This window comes from Chiloscyllium plagiosum, unplaced genomic scaffold, assembly GCF_037043375.1.
Source record: "Chiloscyllium plagiosum isolate Xiang-an unplaced genomic scaffold, Cpla_swu_hap1 HiC_scaffold_24, whole genome shotgun sequence".
NCBI lineage: Eukaryota > Metazoa > Chordata > Chondrichthyes > Orectolobiformes > Hemiscylliidae > Chiloscyllium > Chiloscyllium plagiosum.
Genome location: NW_028270162.1, coordinates 61,044,554 through 61,070,710, shown reverse-complemented (window position 1 = coordinate 61,070,710; position 26,157 = coordinate 61,044,554). Strand labels below are relative to the sequence as shown.

At 45.1% G+C, this 26,157-nt stretch overlaps 1 protein-coding gene across 4 annotated transcripts in view; it reads left to right on the top strand.

Moving 5' to 3' along the window:
• The first annotated feature begins 664 nt into the window (after positions 1-664).
• The window catches only part of dgcr2 (DiGeorge syndrome critical region gene 2), a 93,103-nt gene continuing 67,610 nt past the window's right edge, over positions 665-26,157 (top strand). The window contains exons 1-2 of one of the 4 annotated variants that reach the window (XM_088000244.1): positions 665-840; positions 25,470-25,502. In XM_088000244.1, the coding sequence (XP_087856370.1) occupies positions 771-840; positions 25,470-25,502 (103 nt within the window). In that variant the 5' untranslated portion in view covers positions 665-770. The remainder of the gene's footprint in view (positions 841-25,469; positions 25,503-26,157) is intronic. The other 3 variants (XM_088000242.1, XM_088000243.1, XM_043716158.2) reach the window with 3 other exon arrangements.

Sequence of the window (26,157 nt, the reverse complement as noted above, 5' to 3'; positions counted from 1 at the left end):
TAGCATCCGAGGAGCAGGAAAATCGACGTTCCGGGCAAAAGCCCTGCATCAGGAAGAGGGCCTGAAGGGTGGGGAGATAAGTGAGAGGAGGGTGAGGGTGGGGAGAAGGTAGCGTAGAGTACAATAGGTGAGTGGGGGTGGGGGAAGGGGTGAGTGGATAGGTGGAAAGGAAGATAGGCAGGTAGGACAAGTCATGGGGACAGTGTTGAGCTGGAAGTTTGGAACTGGGGTGAGGTGGGGGAAGGGGAAATGAGGAAACTGTTGAAGTCCACATTGATGCCCGCTGTGTTATGGGCCTTGTTGTGTTTTTTGGTGCCATGGTTACTCAAGTAGGGTGCTTGGTTCTGGGTTTATTCCGCATGGAGAACCCCACACTTTGAGCGAGACGTCCATCACTGGAGGACACACCTCTACTTCACGTCCCGCCCCGCCCTTCGTTTGATGATCTGCACTTCACGTCCAAGTTCACGCCCCATCACAAGCTCACGCCCCGCCCCTCACCTCGTGCCTCTCCCCCTCCTTCCCCTCCCCGCTCGAGGATCCGCCTCCAGCGTTTCGCCCCGCCCCCTCGCCTGAGGACATGACCCCGGACTCTCGCCCCGCCCCTAGCATCTCGCCCCGCCCCTCTGAGGGGGAAACCATTCCCCAGTCTCGCGCTCCGCCCACTCTCGCAATGCTCGGCGCTCTGCTGCCGCCATCTTATGTGTTTCCCGGAGCCTGAGAGCGGGGCGGGGGCAGCAGCTGCCGGCCGGAGGATGCCTGGCGGATAAATGTGGCCCAAACCCGACATCCCTTTGCTGTTGATGTTAATCGTGACTGTGGCGGAGTCGGAACGGCCAGGTATCTGACGAGTTACACTCGGGGCTGGGCAAGACAGGTCGCGACTGGAGAGAAGGCCTACTCGGTGGCTGCAGATAGCAGCAGCAGAGAGGGCAGGGGAAGATTGCTTCGGGTGGTGATAGTAGGATGAAAAGGTCCATGTATCTGTTCCTCCGGATAAGGGATGCATTTGGCATTGGTTCCGGGAGGTAGGGGGCGGACTGTTTTTAGGGGTGATGACGGGAAGGGTTGGAGAACTGCGCATTCTGTTCCTCCAGGTGAGCGAGGTGGAGAGAGGACAGTGTATCTGTTTGTGATAGTGGGGGGAGGATGGTGCATCCGTTTGCATGATGGGGGGGAAGGATAGTGTATCTGTTTGCATGATGGGGGGGTGGACAGTGTATCTGTTTGCATGATGGGGGGGTGGACAGTGTATCTGTTTGCATGATGAGGGGTAAGGACAGTGTATCTGTTTGCATGATGAGGGGTAAGGACAGTGTATCTGTTTGTGATAGTGGGGGAGGATGGTGCATCCGTTTGCATGATGGGGGGGGGAAGGACAGTATCTGTTTGCATGATGGGGGGAGGGACAGTGTATCTGTTTGCATGATGGGGGGGGGGGGAAGGACAGTGTATCTGTTTGCATGATGGGGGAAGGACAGTGCATCCGTTTGCATGATGAGGGGGAAGGACAGTGTATCCGTTTGCATGATAGGGGGAAGGACAGTGTATCTGTTTGCATGATGAGGGGGAAGGACAGTGTATCTGTTTGCATGATGAGGGGGAAGGACAGTGTATCTGTTTGCATGATGAGGGGGAAGGACAGTGTATCTGTTTGCATGATGAGGGGGAAGGACAGTGTATCTTTGCATGATGAGGGGGAAGGACAGTATCTGTTTGCATGATGAGTGGGAAGGACAGTGTATCTGTTTGCATGATGAGGGGGAAGGACAGTGTATCTGTTTGCATGATGAGGGGGAAGGACAGTGTATCTGTTTGCATGATGAGGGGGAAGGACAGTGTATCTGTTTGCATGATGAGGGGGAAGGACAGTGTATCTGTTTGCATGATGAGAGGGAAGGACAGTGTATCTGTTTGCATGATGAGGGGGAAGGACAGTGTATCTGTTTGCATGATGAGGGGGAAGGACAGTGTATCTGTTTGCATGATGAGGGGGAAGGACAGTGTATCTGTTTGCATGATGAGGGGGAAGGACAGTGTATCTGTTTGCATGATGAGGGGGAAGGACAGTATCTGTTTGCATGATGAGGGGGAAGGACAGTGTATCTGTTTGCATGATGAGGGGGAAGGACAGTGTATCTGTTTGCATGATGAGAGGGAAGGACAGTGTATCTGTTTGCATGATGAGGGGGAAGGACAGTGCATCTGTTTGCATGATGAGGGGGAAGGACAGTGTATCTGTTTGCATGATGAGGGGGAAGGACAGTGTATCTGTTTGCATGATGAGGGGGAAGGACAGTGTATCTGTTTGCATGATGAGGGGGAAGGACAGTGTATCTGTTTGCATGATGAGGGGGAAGGACAGTATCTTTGCATGATGGGGGGGAAGGGACAGTGTATCTTTGCATGATTGGGGGGGGGAAGGACAGTGTATCTGTTTGCATGATGGGGGGGGAAGGACAGTGTATCTGTTTGCATGATGGGGGGGGAAGGACAGTGTATCTGTTTGCATGATGATGGGGGGGAAGGACAGTGTATCTGTTTGCATGATGGGGGGGGTGAAGGACAGTGTATCTGTTTGCATGATGGGGGGGGGAAAGGACAGTGTATCTGTTTGCATGATGAGGGGGAAGGACAGTGTATCTGTTTGCATGATGGGAGGGGGGGGAGAACTGCCTGAGAAGGATTGCCCTTGTATGTTAAAGGTTGGGTAGGTGGCACAGTTAGTACTGCTACCTTACTATGCTAGGGACTGCACATCTATTCTTGAGCGTAGTGGAGAGTAGTGAAAAAGTAGTGTTTCTGTTCCTGGGGTGAGAGGGGGAAAATTTGAAAGGGACCTGAGGGAGTAACCTTTTCACATGGTGGTGTGTTTGCATGAAATGAGCTGGCAGAGAAAGTGGTGCAGGGCTGGTACATGTACAACGTTTAAAAGGCCTCTGGATGGGTCTGGGAATAGGAAGGGTTTAGAGGGATATGGGCCAGATACTGGCAAATAGGACTAGATCAGATTGGGATGTCTGGTTGACATAGATGAGTTGGACCAAAAGGTCTGTTTCTGTGCTGTATGACTCGAAGTGAGGTTGATGTTATTTTGCTATGGGATTTCAACTGGTTAAGGCTGAAAACTTTTCTGTCCGTTTTGTCGACAATATCCACATTATTGGCTTGTCAACGAGCTTCCCAAAGAATGGTGAGGATGAAGGTGGAGAAAAGGCTGCTTTACTTCTGTCTTCATCTCTAGGGGTTCTGTCATATTACCATCAGTGAAGACTGTTGCCGAAATCTTGTCGTGCAGGAAATAGAAGAAATTGATGAATTTTGCTGGATAGCCAGCCATTAACAGGATCTTCCATAATGCTTCTTGATTGACAGTCAGAAGCCTGAGTCAGGTCAATGAAGCCATGTAGAGTGGCTAGCATTATTCCTGGCCTTTCCCTTGGTGTTCTTGAGCAGTGTAAATCATATCCATAGTTCCATGGTTTGGTTGCAAGCCGCAGAGGCTTTCAGGAAGGATTTCATCTGAAATTGGAACCAGGCTTCTGTCAAGGACTTGGGCAATGGTCTTTCCAGTGATGGAGAATAGGGAAATTCCTCAATCATTTTCTCAGCCCACTTTGTCTCCTTTCTTGAAGGCAGAGGTTTCTTCTTTAATCCAGTTGGTGGAGATGGTGTGTCAGCTCAACTCCAAGTTTGAAAAGTTCTGCTGAAGCCCTGTCTATTCCTGCAACTTTGTTCAATTTAGTACGTGTCTAATCATGGTTTCAACTTCTGCCGCACTAGTTGGGAGTCCAAGATCATTATGGATGGGGAGTTGGCGTATTTTCTCAAACACATCCTCACTGATTCTGTTGCAATTTAGGAGTATTTTGAAGTGTTCTGCCTGTTGGAAGATATTTTCTCCTTGTCAAAACAGTGCTATCCTTACTCCACATTGGTTTGAGGCCAAAAGTCTTGGTGGCACTGGGCATTTTGTCAGCAAGGAGATACAGGCCCTTAGCTTTCTAAGTCCACCATTTGTACTTGATTTGCTCAGGTTTTCTTTGTGACTCTGTCTTTGATGTTTTGAGTTCTTCTCTTTGCCTCACTAGTGATATTCTTTTGGTGTCACCTGCAAACTTACTAACTGTACCTCTTATGCTCGCATCCAAATCATTTAAAAATTAGAGGGCCCAGCACCGATCCTTGTGGCACTCCACTGGTCACAGGCCTCCAGTCTGAAAAACAACCCTCCACCATCACCCTCTGACTTCTACCTTTGAGCCAGTTCTGTATCCGAATGGCTAGTTCTCCCTGTATTCCATGAGATCTAACCTTGCTAATCAGTCTCCCATGGGGAACCTTGTCGAACGCCTTACTGAAGTCCATATAGATCACATCTACTGCTCTGCCCTCATCAATCATCTTTGTTACTTCTTCAAAAAACTCAATCAAGTTTGTGAGACATGATTTCCCACGCACAAAGCCATGTTGACTATCCCGAATCAGTCCTTGCCTTTCCAAACACATGTACATCCTGTCCCTCAGGATTCCCTCCAATAACTTGCCCACCACCGAGGTCAGGCTCACCGGTTTATAGTTCCCTGGCTTGTCTTTACTGCCCTTCTTAAACAGTGGCTCCATGTTTGCCAACCTCCAGTCTTCCAGCACCTCACCTGTGACTATCGATGATACAAATATCTCAGCAAGAGGCCCAGCAATCACTTCTTTTGCTTCCAATTTAGGTGCAATCCGTACCTGAGGTACAGTTCACTTCTGCCCCCAGAAGAGGTTCTAATGATCCTGAAAATCTGCCACTTGCAGCAACTCCTAAGCCACATATTCATCTCACCTAACTTTTATTTCCTTGCCTCATTAGTACGTGGCACTGGTAGCAACCCAGAGATTACTACCCTCAAGGTTCTGCTTTTCAGCCTCTTTCCTAACTCCTTGTACTCACTCCACAGGACCTTACCCCTCTTTCTACGTATGTCGTTGGTACCAATGTGCACAGTAACTGCCCCCCCCCCCCGTCCTTAAGAATTTCATTGAATCTATTGGAGTAACGTGTATGTAAGCACAGTGAAAAGCTTTGTTGGCAAGTAGTACAGGCAGATAATAAATAGTAAGCAAGGATATGCAGATCATAAGCTGCTTTAGACACAGTGAGGTTACACTGCACAGGAGATGAGCGAAGCAAGATCAGTAATTTTTACAGACTTAAAATTTAGGGTTAAAAGTATGGAGAGGTTATAAGAAAGGTTAGAATAAGATCTGCTGTAGGGAGCTCGCAAGGAGTTGCCTAGTGTCGGCACCATCTTGAATCAGAAATTTTATGTAACCGCTCAGACACATCCTGACCCTGGCACTGGGCAGGTAGCACACTATCCTGGAGTCTCGAAAGTGGCAACTGGAATGTCTGTCTTTGCTAGTGGGTCTCCTATCACTTTTAATTGCTTGGACTTCACCTGACCCTGCTGTATAGCAGAGCCACTTGGGGTGCCACAGGCCTGGCTGCTGCTGTTATACCCCCCCTCACTAAGAGGCTATCCCTCCAAAAGTATCTAAAATAGTACTCCTATTAGAGAAGAAATAGCCACAGGCAACTTATGCAGTACTAGCCTGCCCCTCCTGGAATTCACCCATCTACCTGACTGAACCTGTGGTGTGACCACCTTCCCGTAACTAACGCCTATCACAATCTCTGCCCCGTATACTCCTCAATGTATCCAACTGCCACTCTAGCCAAACCACGTGGTCTGGAGGAGCTGCAGCCCCTTGCAGACGTGGTTATCAGAGGCACTAGACTGCTCCCTGGCAGGAGGAGCACACAGCTGTGCTAACTGCTATCTCTGACTCTTTATGCAAAGGAAGTTGCCTTTACCTTGCTCACTTTACTCCATGAAGTCCAGTATTCACCTAATCCCACACTTGTACCAACCAGCAGCACTGAGTGGTTACCTAAATTTCTTTACAAACAGGCCAAGTACCTCATATGCCACAACAAACCTCTGGACAGCCACTCTCAATCTCTCAATCCACATTTTTTTGTTGGTTACAGGTGGGAAGGGGGGGGGGGGGGGGAGGGGGTTGCAGATAGAAAGACTACAATGATGTAGTGTGTGGGGCTTACTGCTCCTTGACACTGGGTTCATCTTTGCTGTTCATGCATGGTGATTGAGCCAAATTCTCCCACAATGCTCCTGAGTGAAGTCTCTGCCGCTCTCTATGAATGTATTTGAAAGTGATGAATTTAGAGGGCTACACAGATGGACCTGGTGAATGGGACTTGCTGGGTAACTCTTTGAGGGATGAAAATGTGTTGCTGGAAAAGCGCAGCAGGTCAGGCAGCATCCATGGAACAGGAGAATCGACGTTTCGGGCATAAGCCCTTCTTCAGGAATGAGGAAAGTGTGTCCAGCAGGCTAAGATAAAAGGTAGGGAGGAGGGACTTGGGGGAGGGGCGTTGGAAATGTGATAGGTGGAGGGAGGTCAAGGTGAGGGTAATAGGCCGGAGTGGGGTGGGGGCGGAGAGGTCAGGAAGAAGATTGCAGGTTAGGAAGGCGGTGCTGAGTTCAAGGGATTTGACTGAGACAAGGTGGGGGGAGGGGAAATGAAACTGGTGAAATCCGAGTTCATCCCTTGTGGTTGGAGGGTTCCCAGGCTGAAGATGAGGCGCTCTTCCTCCAACCGTCGTGTTGCCATGGTCTGGCGATGGAGGAGTCCAAGGACCTGCATGTCCTTGGTGGAGTGGGAGGGGGAGTTAAAGTGTTGGGCTATGGGGTGGTTGGGTTGTTGGTCCGGGTGTCCCAGAGGTGTTCTCTGAAACGTTCTGCAAGTAGACGGCCTGTCTCCCCAATATAGAGGAGGCCACATCGGGTGCAGCGGATGCAATAGATAATGTGTGTGGAGGTGCAGGTGAATTTGTGGCGGATATGGAAGTGTCCCTTGGGGCCTTGGAGGGAAGTAAGTGGGGAGGTGTGAGCCAGACGTAGTCGACGATGCCCTCCACCGCATCTCTTCCACTTCCTGCTCCTCCGCCCTTGAGTCCCGCCCCTCCAAGTTTTGCATTTCTTGCAGTTGCAGGGGAAAGTGCCGGGAGTGGAGGTTGGGTTGGTGGGGGGTGTGGACCTGACTAGGGATTCACGGAGGGAGTGGTCTTTTCGGAACGCTGATAGGGGAGGGGAGGGAAATATATCCCTGGTGGTGGGGTCCGTTTGGAGGTGGCGGAAATGACAGCGGGGTGGTAGGTGGCGGAAATACGTTGTACATGGAGGTTGGTGGGGTGGTAGGTGAGGACCAGTGGGGTTCTGTCCTGGTGGCGGTTGGAGGGGCGGGACTCAAGGGCGGAGGAGCAGGAAGTGGAAGAGATGCGGTGGAGGGCATCGTCGACTACGTCTGGCGGGAAATTGCGGTCCTTGAAGAAGGAGGCCATCTGGGATGTATGGTTTTGGAACTGGTCCTCCTGGGAGCAGATGCGGCGGAGACGAAAGAATTGGGAATATGGGATGGCGTTTTTACAGGGGGCAGGGTGGGAGGAGGTGTAGTCTAGGTAGCTGTGCGAGTCGGTCGGTTTATAGTAAATGTCCGTGTCGATTCAGTCACCCAAGATAGAAATGGAAAGGTCTAGGAAGGGGAGGGAGGAGTCTGAGACGGTCCAGGTGAATTTAAGGTCGGGGTGGAAGGTGTTGGTAAAGTGATTGAACTGTTCAACCTCCTCGTGGGAGCACGAGGCAGCACCGATACAGTCATCGATGTAGCGGAGGAAAAGGTGGGGGTGGTGCCAGTGTAGTGCGGAAGATGCGGGTGCCCATGGCTACTCCTTTGGTTTGGAGGAAGTGGGAGGATTGGAAAGAGAAGTTGCTCAGGGTGAGGACCAGTTCAGTCCGTCGAAGGAGGGTGTCAGTAGAAGGGTACTGGTTGGTACGGTGGGAAAGGAAGAAGCGGAGGGCTTTAAGTCCTTCGTGATGGGGGATGGAGGTGTAAAGGGACTGGATGTCCATGGTGAAGATAAGGCGTTGGGGACCAGGGAAGCGAAAATCATAGAGGAGGTGGAGGGCATGGGTGGTGTCCCGAACGTAGGTGGGGAGTTCTTGAACTAAGGGGGACAGGACCGTGTCGAGGTATGCAGAGATGAGTTCGATGGGGCAGGAGCAGGCTGAGACAGTGGGTCGGCCGGGGCAGTCAGGTTTGTGGATTTTGGGCAGGAGGTAGAAACAGGTGGTGCGGGGTTGTGGGACTATGAGGTTGGAGGCGGTGGATGGGAGATCCCCTGAGGTGATGAGGTTCTGGATGGTCCGGGAGATGATGGTTTGGTGGTGGGAGGTGGGGTCATGGTCTTTCAGGGGCCAGTACAGGCACTGGTCAAATGCCCTCCTTTTACACTGTAAAAGTCTATGATTCTGTTTTTATCGTGAACAGCTGGGGCCCTAATACTGATCCTTGCAATACCCCAGTACAGAACAACATTGATTATATGAAGTTTGGATTTTTCGAACAAGATCTCAAGATCCCGATGCTTGGATAAACTGTTATCCAAACAAAATACTCCCTGCCCATGTCATTCAGATAATTGAGGTTGTACTGTAGTCACAATCTAACAATCTGAAAATAATCCGTTTATTCCTCCAGCTTTCTGCCTTTTGGCCAATTACTCTTCCATGCCAGTATATTACCAAGTACCCCAACCTCCTGTAGTGGATCAAAAGCCTTCTGAAAATCTCTATCCATTGACCTCCTGTTATTTTCATCCTCAAAAATAATCCTTTAAGTTAATCAAACATGATGTTCCATTTGCCGTTCCGTGCTGACAGTGCCTAATCAGAAGTTTTATTCCGAAGTTTGTACAAAGCAACCTCGATTGTCTGGACAAGATCGCGAGGTCCTGATGCTTTGCTCACCTGTGTTATCTGGCATTCAATTATCCAGACAAAATACTCCTCTCCTGAGGGGTTCAGATATTTGAGGTTCCTCTGTATGTATCTAGCATTTTTCCTTCTACCAATGTTAGGCTGACAGATCTATAATTCCTTGATTTCTCTTTCGCTCCTTTCTTAAATAGTGGGATGACATTTGCTAGATTTCATCTTCAGGAATCATTCCAGAATTTATGGAATCTTGGAAGATAATAACCAATGCATGACAATTTCTTTAGCTACCTACTTCGACACTCTATGGTACAGATTATCGGGTTCTAGGGATTTATCACCTTTCATCCCCATTGATTTCCCCAGTCTTACCTTCTTATTAATGCTAGATTACTCATTATCCCTTGTCACACGGATATGTAATTCTGGAAAATTTTTTGTACTTTTCTCAGTGGAAACAGACACAAAAAGTAACCATTCAGCTTTTCTGCCATTTCTCTTTTCCCAATTATAAATTCTGTTAACTGTGTCTGTAATGGACCCACATCTGTCTTGACTGAATATTTCTTTTTTGCATACTTGTATAAATTTTGGTAGTTTAATTTTATTTGATTTCTGGGTTGCGTTCAAATTCTATTCTTCCTTTCCTCATCAATTTCTTGTATTTCCTTTGCTATTCAGTCTTGGTGACTGAACTGACCTCTCCCAGAATGCTGCGCAGTGAAGTCTCTTAACTGCATTTTATTGTATGCTGTAGCAATAGTGGAGGAATTGAGAGAGATGGACATGTGGTCGAGGTAGGTTTTGTCAGTGAAAGCTAATGCAGTGCCTTGGGTATAGGAGCAGAGAAGAGAAATCATTGCATATGATTCCATGGAATACCACTAAATTGATGAGAATAGAACCAGCTGAGAGCGCCTCCATCCAGCTGGACAACAGTGAAGAGTCAGTGAGGGGCAAATGTTAAGAAGAATTGCTTTTGTTTGTCATAGTTATATGGTTTTTATCAGAGTCATAAATGACTGTTATGGTGGTGAGGCAATATTGGAAACCTGATTGTTGAGATTCAAACATGGAGTTCCGGAAAGATCGAAACTGATTTAGGAAGTACAAACAATGGCTTTGGAGGGTTTAGGGAGGTTTGCAAGAGCCAAGAGGTCAAGACTTTATTTTTCTCAGGAGCAGGGCAGTGTTGGCAGATATAAGAGGGGCAGTACCTGAAGAGGGACAGTACAGGCATACATGGTTGGAGGGAGCTGTTGAGTAATTACAGTTTACTAGGAATAGAATAGAAGGTAGGTCAGAAAGGGCGTGAGGGGAGATGGCAGAGAAACCTGAGAAAGATGTGAATTCAGGACTCCGGGAAAAGCACAAAGAAGTTTGGCCATGCAGGTTTGTACAAAAGAAGGATAGGGTAGCAAGAATTAATTGGATTGGTTGAGTCATATGACCGAGGTCCATGGGTGGGAGAAGGGAGTGGAGTTTAAGAAAATCTGGAGTTGTTAAAAGAAGCTGGGGTTATGTTTGGATAATGCTGAAATAACCAATTGTTTTTCTTTAAAGTCAGATTTTCCAATCAGATCAGACAGTAGATTGCTAAACCATAACTTCAGTTGTCCCTGAAAGTTGCCCCTTCGATCCCTTTTTATATCTTTCATAAGTTTCATAACAATCAGATCTGGCAGTAAATTGCAAAACCATAACTATCATTTCAAAATTGTGTCCTTTGAAGTTGAGTGGAGATGAGTACCTTGTTGGGAGAGCAGTCAGGTCAAGAAAGAGTCATATTTTTATTGAAAGCTGGTGTATATAAGACCAGATGTGACTTTTAGAATTAATGAATAGTTCTAGAATGTTTTGATGAATGGGGGACTAAAGGCTTTAAGTGAATTGGAGCATTTTTCTTTTCCTTGGACGGGCATGGAATATGATAGAATTGGGGTGTAGATGAAGGATGTGGTGGAGAATGGTCAACTGTGTCTTTGTTCTCTGTTACAAATTCTATTGTTGCACTTCTGACTACAGAGTGCAACAGGGCCTTGATCAGATGGGCAAAGGAGTGACAGATGAAGTTTAGATAAACGTGAGATATTACATTTTGTTAAGGCAAATCAGGGCAGGACTAGTACACTTAATGGTAGGGTCCTATGGAGTGTTGCCAAACAAAACGACCTTGTCATATGGTTTCATAGTTCCTTGAAGGTGGAGTCACAATTAGATCGGGTAGTGAAGAAGGCGTTTGGTCAGCTTGCCTTTATCAGTCAGTGCATTGAGCTGTCAAAGACATTGGTTAGGCCACTTTTCAAATACAGTTTTCTGTTCTGATCTCCCTCCTATAGGAAGGATGTTCTGAAACTTGAAAGGGTGCAGAAAAGATTTACAAGGATGTTGCTGGAGAGTTTGAGCTGTAGAGAGAGGCTGAATAGGCTGGGGCTATTATCCCTGGAGCATTGGAGGCTGAGGGCTGACCTTACAGAGATTTATAAAGTAAAAAGGGGCATGGATATGGTGAATAGTCAAGGTTTCTTTTCCCAGGATAGGGGAGTCCAAAACTAAAGGGCATAGTTTTAGGGTGAGAGGTGAAAGATATAAAAGTTATCAAAGGGGCAACTTTTTCATGCCAGAGGTATGGAATGAGCTGCCAGAGGAAGTATGGTGCAAGCTGGTACAATTAAAAGGCATACAGATGGGTATATGAATAAGAAGGGTTTAGAGGGATATGGGCAAGTGGGACTAGGTTGAAATAGGTTATCATGGACAAGTTTGACGGAAGGGTCTATCAGTATTATACAACTGACCATAAGGACCTACTGTCTTCAGTCCTTCTCTCCATGTATCTATAGAAGTTTTCACAGTCAGTTTCAGTTTTTAATGGTCCCCACAAACTTACTTTTGTTCTCTTTTCCTTAGAACATAGAACATTACAGCACAGAACAGGCCCTTTGGCCCACGATATTGTGTCGAACATTTGTCCTATCTTAAGCACCTATCCATGTACCTATCCAATTACCGCTTAAAGGTCACCAATGATTCTGACTCTGCCACTCCCACAGGCAGTGCATTCCATGCCCCCAACACACTCTGGGTAAAGAACCTACCCCTGACATCCCCCCCCCTATACTTTCCACCCTTCACCTTAAATTTATGTCTCCTTGTAACACTCTGTTGTACCCGGGGAAAAAGTCTCTGACTGTCTACTCTATCTATTCCCCTGATCACCTGATAAACCTCGATCAAGTCACCCCTCATCCTTCGCCGTTCCAATGAGAAAAGGCCTAGCACTCTCAACCTATCCTCGTATGACCTATTCTCCATTCCAGGCAACATCCTGGTAAATCTCCTCTGCACCTTCTCCAAAGCTTCCACATCTTTCCTAAAATGAGGCGACCAGAACTGCACACAGTACTCCAAATGTGGCCTTACCAAGGTGCAACATCACCTCACGACTCTTGAATTCAATCCATCTGCTAATGAACGCTAATACACCATAGGCCTTCTTACAAGCTCTATCCACCTGAGTGGCAACTTTCAAAGATCTATGAACATAGACCCCAAGATCCCTCTGCTCCTCCACTTACTAAGAACCCTACCGTTAACCGTGTATTCAGCATTCTTATTTGTCCTTCCAAAATGGACAACCTCACACTTGACAGGGTTGAACTCCATCTGCCACTCCTCAGCCCAGCTCTGCATCATATCTAAGTCCCTTTGCAGCCGACAACAGCCCTCCTCACTATACACAGCTCCACCAACTTTCGTATCGTCTGAAAATTTACTGATCCACCCTTCGACTCCCTCTTCCAAGTCATTAATAAAAATTACAAACAGCAGAGGACCCAGAACTGATCCCTGCGGAACTCCACTTGTAACTGGGCTCCAGGCTGAATATTTACCATCTACCATCACTCTCTGACTTCGACCGGTTAGTCAGTTCTCTATCCAACTGGCCAAATTTCCCTCTATCCCATGCCTCATGACTTTCCGCATAAGCCTACTATGGGGTACCTTATCAAATGCCTTACTAAAATCCATGTACACTACATCCACTGCTCTACCCTCATCCACATGCTTGGTCACCTCCTCAAAGAATTCAATAAGACTTGTAAGGCAAGACCTACCCCTCACAAATCCGTGCTGGCTGTCCCTAATCAAGCAGTGTCTTTCCAGATACTCATAGATCCTATCCCTCAGTACCCTTTCCATTACTTTGTCTACCACCGAAGTAAGACTAACTGGCCTGTAATTACCGTTGTTTATCCCTATTCCCTTTTTTGAACAGGGGCACAACATTCACCACTCTCCAGTCCCTTGGTACCACCCCCGTTGACAGTGAAGACGAAAAGATCATTGCCAATGGCTCTGCAATTTCCTCTCTTGCTTCCCACGTAATCCTAGGATATATCCCATCAGGCCCGGGGGACTTGTCTATCCTCAAGTTGTTCAAAATGCCCAACACATCTTCCTTCCTAACAAGTATCTCTAGCTTACCAGTCCATTTCATACTCTCCTCTTCAACAATACGGCCCCTCTCATTTGTAAATACTGAAGACAAGTACTCATTCAAGACCTCTCCTATCTCTTTGTCCTCTTTTGCTGAATTCTAAACTACTACTACTTCTCAGCTCTGCATTTTTTTCTACCCAATTGTATGCTATCTCTAATTTCCCTTGTAAGTCATGGTTTAGCCATCTTTCCAATTTTACTTCTGTGCCAGTCAGGAATAAACAATTATTTCAGTTCACTCACTCCCTCTTTGAATGTTTGCCATTACCGTTCCAGTTTCCCTTTAACTAATGTTTCACCACTCTATCATAGCCAGCTTACAGCTTCCTTTTACCATCGTAGTTTCCTCTATTTAAAATCAGGGAGGGCCTTCATCTTGAAGACATTGATGTCACTTTCCATCTTGTTGAGGAATTCTGTCATTATGGTCACTTATCCCTAAGGAGCCTTGCACAACTAGATTGCCAGTTTTTCCTTTTCATTAAACAATACCCAGTCTAGAATGGCCAGTTTTCTAGTTGATTCCCCAATGCATCTGTCCAGAAAATGAACCCATATACACTCCAGAAATTCGTCCTCTACGCTTTTGTTCCTAAGTTTGTTCAGTTTGACAGTGAAAAGGCAATCTGTGCACATTAAAGTGTGGCACAGTGGTTAGCACTGCTGCCTCACAGCGCCAGAGACCCGGGTTCGATTCCTGCCTCAGGCAACTGACTGTGTGGAGTTTGCACATTCTCCCTGCGTCTGCGTGGGTTTCCTCCGGGTGCTCCGGTTTCTTCCCACAGTCCAAAAATATGCAGTATAGGTGAATTGGCTATGCTAAATTGCCCGTAGTGTTAGGTGAAGGGGTAAAAGTAGGGGAATGGATCTGGGTGGGTTGCGCTTTGGCGCGTTAGTGTGGACTTGTTGGGCCGAAGGGTCTGTTTCCACCCTGTAAATAATCTAATATAAAAAATCTAATAACTCTGTCCCTTTATTGCACGGATCTTTAATTTTCTGTTTAATGCCATTCTCAACTTCACCCATATAGTTTGAGGCCTGTTATATACTAATGTTTGCCCCTTGATGTTTCTTAGATCTCTCCATACAGATTCCATGTCGAAGCTAAGATCCTTTCTCACTACTGCATTAGTTTCCTCTTTAATCAGCAATGCAACTTCACCTTTTTTCCTTTTTGTCTATCCTTCCTATATACTGAATATCCCTGGATATTAAAGCTGTGATGTTATTGCAGTCATCCACAGTAAGTTCATGAATGGTAATGGCCTAGTTCTCAAATGAATAAATGTTCTAGAGGAAGAGAGATGGTGAGAGTTTGAGTTAACAGTGGGAAAATGAGGTTGAACAGGAAGAAAATTGGGAAGTTTACCCCCAGTGGACATAAAGATTGGATTGGGCTGATTGGCATTGCTAATGAGTCAGAACCAATGCCCCTGAGCCCGTCAGCAGATACCAGAAAAGGCACAGAGGAAAGCTGTAGGCTTATCTAATAGGGTTGGGTTTGGTACATGGTAAGAGCACAGGATACTGAGGGATTGGAGGAGGAATTTGGGTGGGCAGTGTACCTGAGAGTGAAGTGAGAGGAGGGTGACAATAGAGGACATATATAATGCAAGAAGGCAATTGGAGAAAAGTTAAAAGGTTAAATGGAAAATGTTTGATGTGCTTTGGTCTAGAGTGATGGGAAAACCATTTGCGTTCAGGAAAACACAAGTTACACAGGTAGATTGAGATAAGGATACATAAAAATATGATATTAACCAGGAAAGTCTTGGCAGTGATGGGGTTGGAGTCCAGAATTCAAATCGGAGGCTACGATGTGGAATAATAACTTAGGAAGAGTGTACTTAGCATGAAGTATCAAGGAAGTTTTTGAGTGGAGATTGCATCCGACAGTGAAGATCAGGCTATTCAGCCCACACCAGCTCTCCTACCCAGGCCAGGCCCCCCCCCCTGTGATCGTGCTTTTCCGATGGCTAACTTACCTAGCCTGCTCATCCCTCAATGCTATGGATACGTTAGCATGGCCCATCCACCTAGTTTGCACAGTTTTGGACTGTGGGAGGAAACCCACGCTGATGGGGAGAATGTGTAAACTCTACACAGACAATCGCCCGAGGGTGGAATTGAGCCTGGGTCCCTGATGCTGTGAGGCAGCAGTGCTGACCACTAACCCATCATGCCATCGCATTTGGAGAAATTGTTGAAGTTATTTGAAGGTCAAGGATTGGGAAGACGTGGTTAAGAGTATTTTCATAGGAATTACACTCTTGGAGTTATAGTGACTCTGTTATGAAATTGGAAAATACTATTCCACAAGCAGCCAAGGATTTCTTCACTGACTATTATGTATGAGGTCATCCAGTGTATTAATGATATTCTGTTTTACTGTTCTTCCTGTGAAATGGACATGGGCTATAACATTTAGGAGCAGAAATAGGCCATTTAGCCCATCAAGACTGCTTTGCCATTGAATGAGATCGTGGTGTTATGACAACACTCAACTTCAGTTTCTGCCTTATTCTCATAACACTTAAGATCATTACTGATTTAAAAATCTGTCTCTCACAGCCTTGAATATATTTTCCATGGTATGTTCCACCTGCTCATTCGCTTAACCTGTCTGTACCGCTTTTGTAAACTGTGTTCTCTGCAGAGCTTCCTGTCCTACTTTTGCAAAATTGGATTTGCAATGCACTTAGTTCCTTCAAGTCATTAATATAGATCTTAAATAGTTGAGGCTGCACCACTAATTCCTATGGCACTCACAACTCAAGGGTTTTTGATCTGAAAGTGACCCCTCTTTCCTGACACTATTTTGTACAATCGTATGAACTTACAAATTAGAAGTTAGACGTTTGGCACCTTGAGTCTACTCTGCCTTTTGGTAAGGATGTGGTTGATTTAATTGTGTTCTTGATGTTCCAGACTGCCCCCATACCCTTTGACTCCTTTCTCTGTCATCTATCTATCTATCTTGGCCTTAAAAATATTCAATGACCCTAACTTCAATGTCACAAGCAACTATCTGTGTCATAACCTTTTCTGTGGTACCTGCCTTGAAAATCTAAGCATACTATATCAATTCCATTATCAGTCCTACGTATTGCATTTGTAAAGAACTGGAGATGGGCGGCATGATGGCTCAGTGGTTAGCATTGCTGCCTCAGCGCCAGGGACGTGATTTTAGTTCCAGCCCTGGGTGACTGTGGAGTTGGCACATTCACCCCATGTCTGTGTGGGTTTGAATTGAATGTATTGTCACATGTACCGAGGCACAGTGAAAAGCTTTGTCTTGTGAGCAATACAGGTAGATCAGAGTTAAGTAGCATAGATAAGTAAATAATAGGTAAACAGCAGCAAAAACAAAAACACAGATACAGGTGAATGTTAAGATCTTGAGTGCATTCAGTATTTAGATTAGATTACATTACATTACAGTGTGGAAACAGGCCCTTCGGCCCAACAAGTCCACACCGACCCGCTGAAGCGCAACCCACCCATGCCCCTACATTTACCCCTTACCTAACAGTACGGGCAATTTAGCATGGCCAATTCACCTAACCTGCACATCTTTGGACTATGGGAGGAAACCGGAGCACCCGGAGGAAACCCACGCAGACACGGGGAGAACGTGCAAACTCCACACAGTCAGTCGCCTGAGGCGGGAAATGAACCCGGGTGCTAACCACTGTGCCACCGTGCCGCCCTAACAACAGTAGAGTAGAAACTGTTTCAAAACTGGCTGGTGTGTGTGTTTAGTCTTCTGTACCTTCTCCCCAGTGGTAGAGGTTGTAGAAAAGCATTTGCCAGGGTGGGATGGATCTTTGAGAATGGTGGCGGTCTTTCCTTGACAGCGGGCCTCGTAGATGGATTCTGTAGATGGGAAGTTGGCCTTTGTGATTGCCCGGGCCACATTCGCCACTCTCTGTAACTGTCTTCGATCTTGAATGGTGCGGTTGCCATACCAGGTACTGATCCATCCAGACAAAATGCTCTCGATGGTGCACCTATAAAAGTTGGCAAGGGTAGTGACTGTCATGCCAGATTTCCTCAGCTGCCTGAGGAAGAAGAGACCAGTGCATCCGCATGAAGAGTCCAAGAAAGCTTATTGTGGATGACCACTCCCAGGAGCTTGACATACTCCACTCGTTCCACCTCTGTGCTGTTAAGTGGATTGGCCAAGCTACATTGCACATTCCTGTACTCTATGGGACAAACGTGGTGAATTAGCCATGGTAAATGTGGAGGTAGGGTGGAGTTTGCTCTTCAGTGCAGACTCTATGGCCGGAATGGCCTCCATCTGCCTTGTAAAGAATCTATGACTATGAATTCAGTAATACATTTGTCAAAACACTATTTCCCTCTCAAAACAATACAGAGTCGATGTGATTTTATGCTCTGATTTTCAAAGTATTCCTCTGCTAGCTCTTGCACAATAGATTCCACCATTCCCCTGAATATAAATGCAAAACAAATTGGCCTGGCATTTCATGCTTTCTGTCTTTCTTGAACAGGCAAATCCCATTTTCAGTTTTCCAATTCATCTACCAGAAGTAAGGGAATTTGAAATCAATTCATCCAGCTTCTCTGTAGCCACTTCCTTTCAGAGGATGCAGATTCTCAGGTCCAGGGCACTTTTAAGCCCTTAAATCCTTTTACTTTATTTCTGGTTTTATTTTTCTGGTAAAAGTGTTTGTTTCAACTTTCTCCCGATGTGTCCTGATTTTCTGCTATTCTTGAAGTGCTTTTTGTGTCTTCTATTGTGATGACAGTTCAAAAATGAATGTTCAAAGTCTATGCAGTTCCCCATTAATTTCCCAATCTCAACCTTTAAGGGACCAATGTTTACATAAAATATTCTTGTGCAAGCACTTGCTATGTTTTGATGTTGCTTGCTTTTTTGAACTCTCATTTTTACTTTTTATTTTTGTAATCCTTTTGTCAATTCTTAAGGTTTCTCAATTTTCTGGCATGCTGCTCATCATTTCAAATGTACACCTTTTTTTTCCATTTAATACTGTCTGTCTTCCGTAGCTATGGATGGTGGATTCTTGTGGTGGTCTGTCTTCCTCATCAGAATATACATTGCAATTTGAAATACTTCCTTAAATGTTGCCAAGTCCCATTGCTGTTCTACTTCACACCTTGCCATATAGTTTATCAGTCTTATTGAATCATCTCTAACTTTAGTTTTTTTTTTACTTTTTTAGTATTCACTTGAAATCTGTAATCCATCTCAATTTTTCACTGTCTTAATCATCTTGAAGATTGTATTCTGTGCAAGAATAGATATATAATTTGAAGACTTGCAGTAAGTGTCAGGCAGAAAGAAAGGTAGCTATATTGTTGGAGGTTAATCATCTTAGTCGCAGGACATCATTTTGGGAGTTCCTCAAGTAGTCCTCGGCCCAGCCACAGGGACATTTACAGTTAATTGAGCAATGTTTAGCACCTAGCGAGTTTTGAGAAAAGTTGTAGCTCAGGTTGAGGTTCTGGATGTAGGTTTGCTCGTGAGCTGGGAGGTTTGTTTTCAGATTTTCATCACCATACTAGATAACATTTTCAGGGAGTCTCTGAATGAAGCACTGGTGGTGTAGTCCACTTCTATTTATATGTTTGAGTTTCCTTGGGCTGGTGATGTAATTTCCTGTTCTTTTTCTCGGGGTGGTAAATGGGGTCCAAGTTAATGTGTTTGTTGATAGAGTTCCGATTGGAATGCCATGCTTCTAGGAATTCTTGTGTGTATCTCTGTTTGGCTTGTCCTAGGATGGATGTGTTGTCCCAGTTGAAGTGGTGTCTTTCCTCATCTGTATGTAGGAATACTAGTGAGAGTGGGTCGTGTCATTTTGTGGCTAGTTGATGTTCATGTATCCTGGTGGCTAGTTTTCTGTCTGTTTGTCCAATGTTGTATGTTACAGTTCTTGGAAGGTATTTTATAGATGACATTAGTTTTGCTTGCTGTCTGTACAGCGTCTTTCAAGTTCATTAGCTGCTGTTTTAAAGTGTTGGTGGGTTTGTAGGCTATCCACTCTCACAAGCAGCCCATTTGATTGGCACTACATCTACAAGCATCCACTCCCTCCATCTCTGTCCCCCTGTCAATTCACAAAGATCTGTAGACAGTCCCTTACAAACCCAAGACCACTTCCATCCAGAAGGACAGGGCAACAGATTGGGCTGCACCATGCCTCAGTGGTTAGCACTGCTGCCTCAGTGCCAGGCACCCAGATTTGATTCCACCCTCTGTCTGTGTGGAGTTTGCACATTCTCCCCCTGTCTGTGTGGATTTTCTCCCGCAGTCCAAAAATGTGCAGGCTGAGTGGATTGGTCGAGGTAAATTGCCCAGTCTCAAGGGATGTGCAGGCTAGGTGGATTAGCCATTGGACATGCACAGTTACAGAGATAGAGTTGGGGGTGTGGGTCTGAGTAGTGTGGTTTTGATGCAGCTGAATGGCCTGCTTCCACGTTGTAGGGATTCTAATAAAATATAGATACATAGAAACACCACCTGCCAATTCCTGTTCGAGCCACTTACCATCCTGACTTGGAAATATATCACCTTTCCTTCACTGTTGCTGCGTCAAAATCCTGGACTTGCCCCCCCCCCCCCCCCCAAAGGCATTGTGTGTCAATACAGCACATGCACACCAGCGGTTCAAGTAGATAGCTCACCTCACCAGCTTCAAGTGCAATAAATGCTAGCCTAGCCAGCGATGCCCACATCCGAGTGAATTTTTAAAAAATGCTTATTGACAGTATGTCAAGATTTCCCTGCTCCTTTGTTCTACATCCCGACTAATGAAGGCAGTATTTGTTATGCTTCCTTCACCACACACTCTAACTGTGCTGACTCCTTTAGGGATCTATGGACTTGGGCAGTCTTGTCTCTCACAACTCCCAAGGTACCTGAGATGGCATGGGGGTCAGTGGTTTGCACTTGGTGAGGGGGTGGTGGCATGGTGGCTCAGTGGTTAGCACTGCTGCCTCACAGTGCCAGCGACCTGGGCAACTCTTTGTGCGGAGTTTGTACGTTCTCCCTGTGTCTGTGTGAGTTTCCTTTGGATGCTCCAGTTTCCTCCCACAGTCCAGAGATGTACAGGTTAGGTGAATTGGCCATTTTAAATTGCCTATAGTGTTCAGGAATGTGTAGGTTAGGTGCATGAGTCAGGGGTAAATGTAGAGTAATAGGGTTGGGGAATGGGTCTGGGTCAGTTACTCTTCAGAGGATCAGTGTGGACTTGTTAGACCAAATGGCCTGTCTCCACACTGTAGGGATTCTATGATTCTACGATGAGATCATCCTTCTCTGTATCAGCAACACCAATTTTTGTATAATCTGCAAACGTTTTAGTTATATCTTTTACATTCATGTCCAGGTTGTCAGTGTACATAACAAACAACACTGATCCCAACACCAATCCCTATGGCACAGCTCTGGTCACAGGCTTCCAATTACAAAAACAGCCCTCCACCAGCACATGGGTGGCACGGTGGCACAGTGGTTAGCACTGCTGCCTCACAGCGCCAGAGACCCGGGTTCAATTCCCGCCTCAGGCGACTGACTGTGTGGAGTTTGCACGTTCCCCCCGTGTCTGCGTGGGTTTCCTCCCGGTGCTCCGGTTTCCTCCCACAGTCCAAAGATGGCCAATTCACCTGACCTGCACATGCTAAATTGCCCGTAGTGTTAGGTAAGGGGTAAATGTAGGGGTATGGGTGGGTTGCGCTTCGGCGGGGTGGTGTGGACTTGTTGGGCCGAAGGGCCACACTATAAGTAATCTAATCTAATCACTCTTTGCCCCTATTTGCAAGCCAATTTTGGATCCAGTTTGGCAACTTGCAGTGGATCCCATGGGATCTTATCTTTTGAACTAACTTTCCATGTGGGACCTTGTCAAAGGCCTTATTCAAATCTATATAAACCACATTAACAGTACTACCCTCATAAATATATTTAGTCACCTTTTCAAAAACTTAATTATGTTAGTTAGACAGGATCTCCCTCCAACAAATCAGTGATGACTATCCATCATAAATCCTTGCTTTTTGTAAGTGTTAATTCATCCTATCCCTCAGAATATTTTCCAATAATTTCCCCATCCCCTGACATCTGAATAGGTGGTCTCTATTTACCTGGCATATTTTTACCACCCTTCTTGAACAAAAGAGCCACATTAGCTATCCTCCTGTCATCTCGCACTTCACCTGTGGCCAATGAAGTATTTTATCCACCAGAACCATTGCAATCTCCTCCCATAGCTGCTTTGGATACATCGCATCAGGCTTTATGCCTTACAAAACATCTATTACCACCTCCTCATTAATCTTAACATGCTGTAAGCTTCACCATCCCGACTGAAATCTCCAGCTACAATGTTTTTCTCCTTTGTGACTGTTGATAAGAAACATTCACTTCAGACCTCACCCAAACCCTGTGGCTCCATGCACAGATTGCTCCTTTGGTCTCTAATAGACCCCACTCTTGCCCTGGTAATCCTCTTGCTTACAATAAAATGCCTATTGGATTTCCTTGATCATATATGCCAAAGATGTTTCATGGCCCATCTTTCCCCTCCTAATTTATTTTTAAGCAAATCCAATGTGCTGTATACCCCTGAAGGACTTCCCCTATTTTTAATGTTCTGTTTCTAACATTGTGGGAGAAAAATAAAACACTCTGCCTGCCCACTACTTGTTCACAGGAAACATGGCTGCTCTTAGCCTAACAGAGTATACCCATAATACCTCAACCTGACCACAACTACCTCAGGCAGTAAGCAGCAAAGCAAGACGTCCTAAACAGCTTCCAGGCAGGAGGAATACACTCCTTAAGGTAATCTGATAACCGACTTCCTACCTTACAATAGCAACACTGCTCCTGCAGCCCCTGGGGCACCCCCAGTCTCCACAGGTACCAAAACCCCACAAAGAATACTGAGTGGCATCTGCTCTCTGCCAAGAATGCACACAACTCTGTAAACCCTTTAATGCCAGGACACTGGACATACTCTCGCAGAGGAACAGAACCTCCTAATGCAGTTATTCCCTGACTGCTACTACTGCCATGTTTTCCATTGAGTGCAATTCAATTCATATTATTGTGTAATTCACACAACACTACTGTAACCCTATAAAAAACAGTCTGTATCTCTAGCTCTTGGAGAAGCACTTTTGGCTTCACTGAGTAGTGTCTGTTCTGCACCAGTCCTATTCAATTTCTCTTCCCGGCTATATCATGTGAAATAAACCAGACTTGTCAATTTCACTAGATCCATGTTTTGCCTCTCTGTAATTCGACTTTTCTCCAACAAACATGATTCCTTCTTTTTATACACAGACTTGCTGCCCTTCCCCACCACTCTTAGAGGAAGATGCTGACCCTGAATACTTTTTTAAAAAAAACTTCCATTTTTTAAATGTAGACTTACCTGCATGTAGCATCAAGAGTGTGGTACTGGAAAAACACAGCAGGTCAGGCACTATCTGAGGAGCAGGAAAATCAACATTTCGGGCAAAAGCCCTACATCAGGACATAGCACCCAGTCTAGGTATGCCAGATCCTGTCTATTGATATTGAAATTGGCTTCACCCTAATTTTGACATTTAACTCCTTTACTTCCCATAAGTGTTTGAAACTTAGAGTTATGGTTGCTATCCTCAAAATGTTCGCCCACTGACACTTTAGCTACTTGATCGACCTTATTCCCTGGGATGAGGTTAGCACTGCTCATCTCTAGTTGGACTATCTAAATTCTGACACAAAAAGCTGTCCTGGCTGCACTTAAAAATTCCACTGCATCTGATTCTCCCACACTGTGGCGATCCCAATTAATGTTAGCAAAGTTAAAATCCTATATGATTACAACCCTATTATTCTCACCACTCTAATGGTTTGCCTACATATCTGCTCCACTATCTCTTTCTGACTGTTGGGAAGCCATTGGTATAATACTAGAAAAGTGATTGTCACTTTTTTCATTTCCAAGCTCTACCCAAATGGCCTTACTTGAAGACCCTTACAAGTTCTTTGGCTTAAAATAAATATAATTTAGCTTGCTGGGCCTCCTACATGCCTTCTTCTGCCCATGTCTTCTCCGTGTGCTGAACTGTCAGAGTATTGATTCTATGTCTGACTAGACCTTGCCCCCAACGTTACTTCTACTCCATGCCCCATCCCCACTTCAAAATCTCGACTCCGAGTTCAACTCCTAACACACACACTACAGAATATGGAACCATTGGATTGCAGTTTTTTTTTGTTTTACTTGTATACAATGGAAGTTGTGGTGCTTTGTGTCCTTTTCCTCACTGACAAATAGTAAGCGATCTTGGTGAAACCTCTAAAGATTACTGTCGAAATCTTGACTCCAGGTTTTACTCCTAACACACACACATACTTACAGGTTATGGGACCATCAGATTGCAGCTTCTTTTATTTTACTTGTATAAAAGGGGAAGAGTACCTTGACAAAGGCTAGGCCAGCAACTCCAATGATTGTCAGTACAGTAGCATTTTTATACACTCACGTAAACAAGTTCTATATGACTATGTGTAATGTTCTTCTTGAATGTGATTGCGTCATAATACAGAGTTCACCACCTTTCAACTGTTTCCTTAATATTGTTGTTCTTATCTCATTCAATGTAATGGAATTAACATTTGTTTTAATTTTGTAATGTCTTTTGATGGTGACTAACCTTCCTTTGTCGCCTTGGCTATATTTCAGTGTCTGATGCCAGTATCTCACCCTCATAGAGGGTGGCCTTTGTTGTTGCAAGATATTGCAAAACGTAGTTACACCTGCTGACAGCTTATTTGATATTAGTTGCTGAAATAAGCTTTAGTTTTAAGTTGACCAAATATAATCTCCCAGCAAGCCTAGTGATCTGTAATGGCCCTTTCTTTGATATTTCCATTGCCATGCCAAATTATTTTAAGACTTCACGAATAGCACAAGAAATTCTCCCAGAAAGGATATTGGATCCATTTTGGTTCAGGTGTAACCCATCCAGCTTGTACAGGTCCTACCTACCTCAGAAGCTATCCCATGATCCAAAATCCAAAGCCCTCCCTCCTATATCATTCCTTTATTTGCGCATTCTTTTGACCTTTCTTCATAATCCTGTAGTCACTAGAGTGTGGCACTGGAGGTAATTCTGAGATAACAACCTTAGTAGCCTTCCTTAGATTCTTAGATTACAACTTTAGTAGTCTTACTCTTTAATCTACAACCTAACTCACTCAATTCCTCTTGCAGGATCTTTTATTGTAAGCCCATGTTGGTACCGACATATGTCTCAACTGCTGGCTGTTCACTCTTTGCCTTCGGAATATCCTACATTCTGTGTGACATCCCTGACCCTTGGCACCAGAGAGGCAACATACCATTCAAGAGTCTCAGCTGTGGCCACAGAACTGCCTGTCAGTCCCCCTTACATCAGCTCTCATTAAAGCTCTCCAAGTTGTTTTCCTCCCTTGCAGTGCTACAGAGTCAATTTTGGTGCCACAAACTTGTCTGTTGCTGCTTTCCCTAAGAGACCAATCCTCCCAAAATTATCCAACATTATCTGTTTGAGAGGGGAGTGGCCACAGGGATTCCTGCACAATTTGCCCATGCCTACCAGTCTCTACTGTTGGTCATCCAATGCTTTCCTGCCTTTTTTTGTAAGTATGACATTAACCCAGCAGTTCCACCTGAGTAGTCACCAATGCTGTTATTTGAATAACAAGGATTGAATGCCTTCATTAATAGTGCTGTGTATGTCTACGCCCCAAGGACTGCAGTCCTTTAAGACAACATTCCTTGAGGGCAATTAGGGATGGACAATAAATGCTGACCTAACACTAATGCCTATATCCCATGAACTAATAGAAATATATTAGCAGTGCTTCGTGCGAGGGGATTTTCTGATCTTGAACCCCTACATTGTTGATTTAAAGGGTAGGCTCCACTAGGTCTGGAATACACTGGCTGCTTTGAGCAAGATGTAATGAACTTTTAGGGGTGAGAACCCAACTGGAGCAGCTGAAACTATTAGCTGGCCTTCAGTCTTGGTAAACGTGCAGTCATGTCTACAGATGCTACTTAACTATTTTAAGTTGTTCTCTGTTTGTTGCAGGCCCGCGGCTAGGTCTGACAAGACTCTTGTCAGGTGAGTGTCTTACAACTGCATTTGAATTGTACTTTTTCTGAGTATTTGGATAGGAAGAGTATTGAAATCGAGTACTGATCATCTGGAGTGAGAATCTAGGCAATTGATAATAGAAAATGAAGACATGGTATAAGCTTTGAGCAGGTATTTTGTGTGCCTTCACAGTAAAAGACTTTGAAACGTCTTAGCGATAATTGAAAATCAAGAGGTGAAAGGGAGGGATGAACTTTAAAACAATCAAAAAAAGTGCAAGAAAGACTGTTGGATTTAAAGGCTGAGGGGCCACTCCCCAAGATAACATGGACTACATCCCCAGCTCAAAAGAAAATTTGCAGTGTGGGTAATAGACACCTGGATTCTATTGTTTAAAATTCCTTCGATTGTGGGAGGATCCAAGCAGTTGGGAAATAGTAAATGTTATTCAATAAAGGAAGCATAAAACTTTAAGTCAGTTTACCAAATTTTACTTTTGATTTTAAAATTTTAGAATTAACTATGAAGGAGATCAAAACAAAGTACTGAGAGAAATCATATTGGAACAGGCAGCACCAGCATGGCTTTGTGAAAGAGAAATGAACTTAACTAATTTATTAGTTTGGCAAACTAACTTTACCTTGTGGGTACCACAGGATCAGTCCTGGGGCCACAACTGTTC